General features: G+C 32.6%; 1 protein-coding gene across 1 annotated transcript; it reads left to right on the top strand.

The window, feature by feature from the left end:
• Window positions 1–3,011: 3,011 nt before the first annotated feature.
• Window positions 3,012–4,499, top strand: LOC136206597 (probable purine permease 4). The gene has a single exon (XM_065997716.1). It carries the CDS (start codon window positions 3,062–3,064, stop codon window positions 4,271–4,273), a length of 1,212 nt encoding a protein of 403 aa, XP_065853788.1. The 5' UTR covers window positions 3,012–3,061; the 3' UTR covers window positions 4,274–4,499.
• The last annotated feature ends 6,669 nt before the right edge of the window (window positions 4,500–11,168 follow it).

Genomic DNA, 11,168 nt, shown 5'->3' with positions numbered 1-11,168 from the left:
ATATATACATATTATTATTATATATCAAAATTGCAAATAATACATTAGTGTGTGTGAATACTTATTTCAGATTTTTCCCCATGAAACCCATTAAATTCCAAATCTAAACAAGAAGACAAAGCTATTAGCTATACATGCATTAGAAAAGAAGCAGTTGGTGCTAATTAATTAGGTAGAGTCTCTTTGAATTTATTTATTTTATCCTTTTAGGATACAATTTTAAATTACGGACACCATCATAATACAGTTAGGAGCAATTTTATTCATCATATCTAAAAGGGTATTGCTATATATCGCATCCAAATTTCCTATCACCGTCTTCATTGGACAATTTTGCCCTTGCCATAAAAATTTTGTCAAAATTGATAAAAAAAATTTTTGAGAGAAAATTTAAAATTTAGCCTAAACGGATGCAGCATACCGTCGGACCCATGGTAGGGCGGTATGCCGCATCCGTTCCCACCATGGATCGGACGGTATGCGGCATCCGTTCCCGCCATGGTTCGGGTGGTACGCCGCATCCGTTCCCGCCATGGGTCGGGTGGTATGACGCATCCGTTTAGGCCAAATTTTGAAATATACAAAATCGTAAAATTTTTAGTGACGAAAAATACTAAATCATTCAATTTTTTGTGACGAAAATTGCAAAATCGTCATGAAAAATATGTATTATTTTCATGAGTTCTTTGATAAAAAAAAATAAATCTTAATGTTTCCGACTCGTAATCATCCATTTTCGAGGTTCGAATTGTCACATATCAATTATTTTCATAATTTTAATTATTGTTGTTCAGGTTTATGATTTTGGAGAGAAAATGCAAAGAAGGTAGAGAGGATTTGAGAAAATTCCACTTTCTTGTTTCAAAAAGTGAGGAGGGCAAATATGTCACAAATGGACGGTAGACCGGAATTTGGGTGCGGTATATAGTAGCTCACTATCTAAAATGGTATAATTTTATCCATAGCCAAAAGCAATTTTATTATTAATATTGGTAAATTTGGTCAATTTCAAACATTATTATAAAACACAGATATTTTATTCATTATTATGCACCAATTGTATAGCAGTATGTTTTTTTTAAAAAAATTCATATTTTCTATGATTTAATAATAGAATTGGAAAATTAATATTTATAAATTTCGCAAAATATTTTGAATTTTTTTTTATCCAATTCGTACAAAACACAATATATTTTTTTTTTGATGTCTAAGCATATGTTTATGATCTGTTACTAATGAGTGCTAAAATGACTCACATGAAGTGTAGATAAAAAAATATTTGAATTTTTTTTGTCCAATTCGTATAAAAGATAATATATTTTTTATTTATTTTTGACGTCTAATCATATGATCTGTTACTAATAAGTGCTAAAATGACTCACATGTGAAATGTGGATGATAAGACTCATGATTGAGAAAATAGTTTGATGAATTATTTCTCAAACTGAACGTTAGAGGTAAAATTGATGTCACCTTTAAGAGTAAAATTGTATTATTTTAGACGTTAGAGATAAAATTACTCCTGACTATAAATGTTAAAGGTATTTTTACATTTATCTCTTTAAATTATAATATTTTTTATACAAAATAAATTATAGAAAAAGGGGAAACAAAAGAAGGGCTACACTTGTGAGAAACTATTGGGAAATTGCATTGCAAGATGCCACATGATGTTGCATGCCCCTATTTCTCTCTAAAGATGATAAGTGGCAATAAATAAATAAATAACGGCTAGAGAAAAATATAATTTAATTGGCCTTTAAAAGAATTGGAGTTTTGTGAATAAATTATATTATTTTATTATTAAATGCAACAAAGTTTGCGGTTAAAAGTAATAAATTGAAAGGTGAATTTGTAGGGTAGAAGTTGAATTGAAAGTTGAAACCAGGGAATTGAGCAGTCAAAGTTAGCCGTTTAAAATCAGAATTGTCTCCACTTGTACTTGCCATGTATTGTATATCCATTTGTCAACTTTCATAATTTTAGAAACCTACTCTATCAAAATTAATAAAATAATGCATACCTATTCACCCTTTATTTCTTTCTGTCATCTCCATATGGTTAACCATTAATTATCCACCTAATCTCATTATTATCTTTACACTCATCATCATACTTAACAATAGTAACCAAACAAAATAGGTTTAATACCCGCTCGTTCCCTAAATTTACGGAGTGTCTCGTTAGTTCAGTAAAATAATTAACCCTCTGTCTCCATGTGTCAGAATAAAAAACGATAATAATTAACCCTTTGTTTCCACGTATCAGAATAAAAAACGATTTAAACAATTTAAAAATATATTATTTTAATAGAATACTGTAAACAAATTCAAGAGAATAAAAAGCCACTTTAAATAAATTAAAGGGTTTTTTTTATAAATTTAGAGCCTAATAAATTTTTTTTTTTGAACCTAATTGAGATGACCCTTCATGTATTAATCCGAAAGGATATCATGTGATTGTTTTTGTTTGGATGCAATGGAAAGTTTAAAATCATCTAATTGATTTTTCCAAACTAATACAGCAATTAGAAGGTATAGTTCATTGTTGTCCAAAACTGAATGGGGAATTTTACTTTTTAGATTTCATTGGATATTTTCATTAATTATTTTCAGAGTGTCTTTAATTGCTCAAATCACTCCTCAAGATATTGCTGTGATCTCCTAAATTCAATTTACTGATGCTTCAAGATATTGCAGCCACTGAGAGTTGTCTTTCAATTTCAAATAAAAAATAATAAGAAGTGAATTTAATAAATATCGAAAACATCCGCTTCTGATTTAGTAGAAAAACATCCGCTTCTGTTTTAGTAGAAAAATCAATTAACATATGTTGTCAGAGTGACCGTACATAGTTAATACCGACACAAACGGATTTTAATAAACTTAGATTTAAACCAGTTGAAAAATAAAGATGTAATCTTTTTTCAAAAAAATAAAAATAAAAACAAAGATGTAATCTTTATTATATAAAAACATAAAAATGAGGAAGCTATATTTAAGACACCAAAGGCAGAAAAGGAATCTACAAATAATCAGTAATCTCTCCAGCTTTTATTTAAATGGAATCCATTGTACAAGAAGGTGAAGACCCACCTACACCTAAAATTACAATTAGAAATCAAAATCCTTCTATGACTCAAGATCATCAACCCATCATCATGAGAACACAAAATCAACATGAAGAAGAACAAGAACAAGAAGAAGACCAAAAGTCCAAGACAAATAAAAGGTACATGTTCCTTTTAGTTATAAACTATTTATTCCTGTTTGTGGGTTCAGTTTCTTCAAGCTTGCTTTCTAAGTTCTATTTCATCCACAAAGGCTCTAGCAGATGGGTCTCAACATGGGTCCAATCTGCTGGTTTTCCTCTCCTTTTATTCCCCATTTTCCTCCCATATTACATCTTCAAATGCACCCCCAGAAAACCCTTCACTCGTTTCACACCCAAAATTCTAATCTTATCAATCTTAGTCGGCCTTATGTTAGGCCTAAACAACCTCCTCTTCTCCTGGGGCAATTCTTATCTCCCAGTTTCAACATCATCTCTTCTTTTATCAACACAACTTATCTTCAACCTCATCCTCTCAGTCATCATTGTCAAACAAAAAATCACCTTTCAAAATCTCAATTGTGTGATCCTTTTAACATTAAGCTCACTCCTCCTAGCATTCACTTCAAGCCATGACAGACCTCAAGGATTAACAAAAACTAAGTACTTCATAGGGTTCTTCTCCACTATAGGGGCTGGTTTATTGTTTGCTCTATACTTACCTATAATGGAGAAGATATATAAAAGTGTATACACTTATGAAATGGTAATGGAAATGCAAGTTGTGATGGAGATTGCAGCCACAGGATTGGCAACAGTGGGGATGACAACAGATGGGGGATTCTCAGAGATGGTAAGAGAGAGTAAGTTTGTGTTTGATAAAGGAGAAAAGTGGTATTGGATAGGTGTAATTGGAAATGTAGTGACATGGCAATTGTGTTTTATGGGAACAGCAGGGTTAGTTTTTTTAACATCTTCACTTACAGGAGGCATATGTATGACTGCACTTTTGGCTATGAATGTTTTAGGAGGAGTTTTGGTTTATGGAGATGAATTTGGGGGTGTTAAAGTGGTTTCAACTTTGCTTTGTGGTTGGGGATTTTCTTCTTATGTTTATGGTATGCATCTTAAAATCAAAGATGAGAAGAAACAAAAGGAGAAACAGAAGAATATTGGGATGGAAATGGTTATTGTGGATCAAGATCAAACAGACAATGCTTGATGATGATGTGATTTTTTTAAATTTTAGTGGTGATAATAGTGTTATCAGAATCAGATCATGCTTTTTATATTTGTAAAAAAAAAAGAATGATAGGGGGAAAATAATGTTTATATTTAAATGTAGTGATCTTATTTTGTGGGGTTGGAGACAAGATGAGTTTGATATCATTTCCTATTCGTATAATCAACATCATTGTCATTGTTATAATGTTGAGTTGAGATATTCATTATTATAATTATATAGGTAGATTTTATGCTCAGTTTTAAATTCACTGAAAAGGGTTATTATCATCACTACCATTTTTCGAGTCCACCCTATAAAATTAAAAAGTTATATATATATATAATATACCCAAATGTTTGCTTTGAAAAAGCCATCTCCACTGGATGGTATAGTGGTTGAGATATTCATTCATTCCTGACCTATGACTATCAAATTGAAATATCCTTTTACATGGTACGACTGCAAATCTAGCATATTCATTATTCATTGTTTATTTCAGATTCAGTGCAGCCTTTTGAATCCATCAAATTAGTACAATACTAAGAGGTGAATTTGGGATTCAACTGGTAGGATAGTTTAAACTTTTGGATTTCAATCATTAATTAAAAAATTGATGAGACATAATAAAAAAACAAAGTGCCCCAGGAACGGTTCAATTGGTCCTGGGAACGACCCAGATCCTCTCGGGCCTTCTTGGGTCGGACCAAAGGACAACTAAATCATTTCGCAAGCCTATAAATACAAAGTATTGGATCAAATAAATAAACTTTCAAAGGTAATAGAGGAAGAATATAATTGCTGGAAGAAAATTCTCTTGTCTTACTACTTTAATTCATGAGTATTTATACATTACAGACATGACTGTTGGTAAACACAATAACCTTCTGTAAATACAGATGACTTTTTGTGAAACAATACAACTCTTGATAAATACAGAAATAACTCTTCAACAATATAATGAACCAAATTAAAGACTATTAACACCAAATCTCTTAATTGTTGAAATCTTCGAACTTCGTCATTATTGACTTCTTCAGTCTAGCATCCATCATACCAATTATTATCTTCATCATTTTCTTCTTCCTCATCATCCTTGTCGGTACCATCAGCATCACTATTATGATTGTCAACTGGTGTTTTGAGTTTTGGATGAGGCACATAACTAGTGCACCTTCTATGTGAACTTGACACAATATTGCTTATGTCAATACCCTCAAGTTCTTTCACTCTTCGCTTTCTCTTTTTAACTTCCTTGATTTCTTTTTTAGATGCTTTTGATGACAATCCTTCTTTGGAAAATATCTCATTCACTTCCTTCATTAGCTCGGTCGCACGTTTGATCTCTACATTTTTACCATACGCTGGTGTTGAAACTTCATTTTTCTTAACACTTTGTTCAACAAATGATTGAGAACAACTATCATTAGAGACATTCTTAGTGCCTCCTACACTGTTGTTGTCCTCTGTTAATTCTTCCCCAGGCTTGCTTTGCTTCAAGCTTGATGCTTTGACTTCATTTTCAAGCCTCTTCCTCTTTTTAGATACTTCAGAATTTTGCACCTTTTGCTTTTCACTAATTTTATTCTTTGGTTTTACTTCATCTTCATCATCCTCATCACTGTCTCTGTCTGAAGACTCTGAATTCTCATCAGCCCATATAAATACCTCACCTAACAGATTGCTTATATATTTCTTGTATGGATCAAGTGCAAATTTATCAAGTCCAATATCTTCTTCTAAAATTCGACAAAGACTGATCATTGTAACTTCCTCACAATTGGCTTCAATATAAGAAGTTCTCTTCAACATGGCCTTGGTAATGCTGCTCTTACTTGGAACTTCTTTCTTCTCACTGAATGGATCAGTTTCCGGCAAAAGACCCAACATAGGAGAATCTTCCATTTTCTCCTTATCATCGGATACATGTTCTTGTACCTTAATTTGACCTAAATCCTCAGAATTCTCATCATCATCATTTTCTAAGGATTCCACCAGACATCGCATGACAAATCTCTTCTTTACATCCAAAGCATATTTCTCCAATCCCAAATCATTCTCCAACAACCTCCTGATCGCCTCAAAGCGCAAAGAATCGACTTGTTCTTTGATGTATTAATGCAAGAGCACATAGCTTTCCAAATCTGGGACTTGATCTCCCATGAATCAATGGTGATTTCTCTTTTCATCATCATTCTCAATTTTCAGGAGAATTTTTGTCTGGCTCTGATACCAATTTGTTGGATTAAATAAATAAACTTTCAAAGGTAACAAAGGAAGAGTATAATTGCTGGAAGAAAATTCTCTTGCCTTACTGCTTTAATTCATGGATATTTATACATTACAGACATGACTATTGGTAAATACAATAACTTTTTATAAATACCGATGACTTTTTGTGAAACAATACAACTCTTGATAAATACAGAAATGACTCTTGAACAATACAATGAACCAAATTAAAGACTATTAATTATAAGTTTATTATTTCAACACAAGGTACTTGGTATCCACAAGGGGATCAAGAACTCTCTCTATTATCCCTCTACTTTAACTCTACTTCATTTAGCCTTACTAATTTGATAGTCGAAGCATATTCAACGGGACGCTCTCAGCACATCAAGACCATCTGAAGGCATTCACACTGTGCAATCTTAATACCTTATTGCAGATGTCCATTTTTTTCGGAGCAATTTTCAAATCTTTTTTGGAATTTTCAAACTAATTCGCAAATTATGATTAGGATACACTAGATTATCTCAGTCATAATTTATTTTAAAAAATAATACGTTAAATCGATTTATTGTATTCTTTTTTTTTGGTAGACTGGGAAGGCCGTAGCCCAGAAGCAAAAAACAAATAAAATTAACTAGTAACTATTCTCGATGAAAATCTTCCACAACAATCCTCATGAAGAATATCTTGGAGGCCTGCAGGAGGCGCACCACATCCGTGATGACCCAAATTAAGAGCATCTGTGAAATTCGCCATCTAGTCAGCTGCCTGATTCCCTTCTCTGTAGGTATGGGTAAATCTGACTTCCCATCTTCTATCCCTGAGCTCCTGGCATTTGAGAATAAGCCAGACAAGGGGTAGTGAGCCCTTACCTGATTGTTCATGAAAGACAAGACCCAGCTAGAGTCCAATTCAATAATAACCTTTCGAAAACCTTTATCCCAAGCCAGAGTGAGACCAAAAAATAGATCCCAAAGCTCCACCATAAAAGCCGTACAAATTCCCAGGTTAACAACGAAGCATGTAATCTAGGTTCCATGGGTATTCCTGATCAAGCCCCATGCTGAGGCTAAACTAGGCTGCCTTTACTTGCACCATCTGTATTCACTTTAACCCACCCAACATCTGGAGGTTTCCATTTTATCCAGGCTACTTCCTTACCTCTCAACTTGTTTCCCTCAAGCTTTCCAACCGCGTTAAAGCTCTCCCGGGCTTTGCTCAAAACAAAATCATAGCAAGATTGAGTAAAGGTTTTACCCTCAAAGACCAACTGGTTTCTCCGCTTCCACACCCACCATAACCCCATAGTAAAAATGATAGGCCATGGTACTCCATTAAGCAGCTGCTTATACTCAATATTAACTGCACGCCATTTAGAACAGGGAAGAGAGAAAAAGTAGTCGTGAAACTGGCCTGGTACAAGTTGTCGCCATATAATTTTGATCAGCAGACAGTGTCTAAAGACATGAAGGAGTGATTCATCCTCCCCACATTGGAGGCAGCGTACATTCGAAGTGAGGTGGCGCATGTGCCCGATAATATTACACATTACCGCTTTTCGAGCTGCTAACCACAGGAAAAGTCGCACTCTCTCTAGGACAACAAGGCCCCAAATTGCCGCCTCGTGTTGATTAGTCGATAGCGGTTGGCCAGGAGTACGAAGCAGAGTTTTCCTAGAGTCCACAGTGTAATTTCCAGTATAAGAGAATCTCGAGTACCAGGTATCCGATTTCCTCTCATTTAGGTCCAGAATAAATGAAGCTAACCGAAACAGAGCAGTAGTCGGTAAAAAAGTTCCTTAGCAGCAACCAGTCCCAGCCTGCATTCGCTATCTAGAAATTCCGCATAGAAGCTCCCATCCAGTTAGTAGGAATCAGTCCCAAGACTAGCTCGCATAGAGGTGTTTCCCCGCACCAGACATCGTGTCAGCTTCTGTAAAAACCACTCTCCCCAATCCCAGTCGCAAAGTCAATTTGGCGCTGAAAAAATACTATGCCATCCCAGGGAGTTTGAGCTTATGGATTGAAAAACATCAAGGCCGTGACGCAGGCCTCTATATTTTGCTCTAAGGACCCGCACCGAAATTGCCTCCGGATCAGTGAGAAGCTTCCATCCTAACTTAGCTAACATGACGATGTTAGTTTCCCTTGCCTCCAGATCATCTCGGGAATTCCTATGTTGGACTCAAAGGATAACCAGGTCATTCCCCCCTTTCCAAAGCCTATAAATACAAGACATTTGACATCAACAAAAGGTGGGGGTGTCCATAATGCTCTCGCTCTTTCTCCTATCGTATCACGCTACTTTATCTCTTTACTTCATTATACTCTTACTACTTTATCTCTTTACTTCATTATACTCTTACTAACTTGATCGTTAAAGTGTATTCAGTGACCGCTCTTGATGCAGGTTAAGGAAATCCAAAGGCATTCATACTATATAGTCTCAATACCTCATCACGGACCAGTAAAAACCGATACCCATCAACTTACAATCATCAAGAATTGCTTGAAGCTCCTTGCATTTAGAGAATCTAACCGAAGCTCCTCACTTTTCATCCTGAGATTTATAGACATTAAAATCTCATGTTAAAAGTCAACTATTAAATCTCAACCGTACATTTTGTAATTAATGGTTGAGATTACAACTTAACCTTTAAAGTTAAAACTCAACTTGAAAGAATCTTAATTCATTGTAATTAAGAGTTTATATTGATTAGATAAATAACTGAGACATATACTAATTTCTATATACTAAATGTCTCATAAGTTTAAAACTTGTATAACACAAATCCATCTTATCATATATTGAAATTGTCACGATTCGAATCCTTAGCCATTTAGTTTAAAAAATCCTAATACCATATTAAGAAATCAATTTATAGGTGTTATAAATATCGAGTCACCCGTAAATATTAGTTTTGCATACTTCAAACTAGCATATAACCAATTTTAGAGCATGAAGGAGTGTTTTAAGTGTACAAAATTGGCCAACAATGGGACATATGATAAATATATGTGTGAGACCATTATTTTGTTTGATGAATCTCCTTAGTGAAGTTAAAACCTCAATTTATAAATAATTAGAGCCTCTTGAACCAAAACCTTTAGAGATTGTTTGGTTCATGGAACGAATGAGGAATAGAATAATTAGTCTTAGAGAATAGTTATTCCCACATTTGGTTGAAAATTTTGGATGAAATAGCTATTCCAGTAAATGTGTATTCCATGTGTTTGTGGAATATCTATTCTTTATTTTTACCAAGATATTCTCAAAACTATATTTTTCGCATTTACAAAATTACATTTGGATAGTTGACGGAATAGATAGTGTATATTAAATATTTGAATAATTGATGATAATAATTCAAATTATAAAAGAAAAAAATTACATTTGAAGGTAATACTATCTTTTGAAAATTTTTTTTTATCTATTCCGTTTTATTTTATCTTGTCAATTAAATATATAGGAATAGTTATTCCTCATGAATATCTATTCTATTATTTTCCTATTCTATTCCATTCAATTTCGTGAACCAAACGACACCATAGAGTTTTGAGTTCTTATAATTCAATTAATATATTAATCAATTAAATTCTAGGTAAACAAAGTAGAGATAAGTCTATATATATTTTTAGATACCCAATTCAAGTTGAGGAAGCATACACATTATTCTTATATATTTTAAGTTAAAATATAGTTGGTTATTTGACATAACCATTTTTCCTTTCTTAGATATAACTTAAATTTGAAGTTTATAATATTTCTTATTTTTGGAAGCACAATATATCATTTTAGGGACTAGCAATAATGAACAATTTCTCTTATAAATTAATAATGAACAAACGTCTCTTTGATTTTTTTTCTTTATTGCTTTACTCCAAACTAAAGATGGAATATTTTTTTTTGCTAGGATTGAAAAATCATTGCTTATTTTGAAAATAAAATAATTTAAAATTTGTCAACTATCACCGATAACAAATAATTAATAACAACAAAAAAATCGTAAATAACTAAACTAAATAGACAACTCTCTATATATATATATATATAATCTTTTCAACTTATACTAAAAGCGTTTAATAATTCTCGAAACTTTCAAAATATTTTCATTAACTTAACTTGTTTAAACTATAACGACTTGCGCTTTTATTTCTTATTGTGGCGATATTGTACACTTCACATCACACACTTAATTATATACTAAGTAGAAAATAAAAATGATAACCATACCATTTTAAATAAGTATTTTAAAGTGAAAAGTCATATATAAACTATAAATATTTTGTCTATAAGTAGATTTACATAGTGATGGAGCCTTTACTTTGAAGCTACAAAGTGGTGTTAAAGGTAGAAATAAGTGTGTTTAATTATTGATAGAGCCGTCAAACTTAATTATTAATCTCCTTTAAAATAATTTGCAATAATAATTATAATTATGGTTGACAATAATAATTAGTTATTGAAAAGTCTATTAATAGTTTATCATGATTTGATTAGCTAGGCTAGGGTATATCCCATGAGGCTGGCGTTACTGTTCTCCAATTAAAGATATAAATAATAATAATTTCAGTAGATTGTAAAATAAAATCAATGGAACAGAAATATATATATGGTCGATCTTTCCTTTTCTTCTTTTTGTCATATATATTCTTTCTTT

This window comes from Euphorbia lathyris, chromosome 1 (genome assembly GCF_963576675.1).
Source record: "Euphorbia lathyris chromosome 1, ddEupLath1.1, whole genome shotgun sequence".
In the NCBI taxonomy this organism is placed as follows: Eukaryota; Viridiplantae; Streptophyta; class Magnoliopsida; order Malpighiales; family Euphorbiaceae; genus Euphorbia; species Euphorbia lathyris.
This window is presented reverse-complemented; position numbering and strand designations above follow the sequence as displayed.

What these genes read in the sequence shown, in the direction of transcription:
- LOC136206597 (XM_065997716.1), top strand. Translation starts at nt 3,062, where the DNA reads ATGGAATCCATTGTACAAGAAGGTGAAGACCCACCTACACCTAAAATT.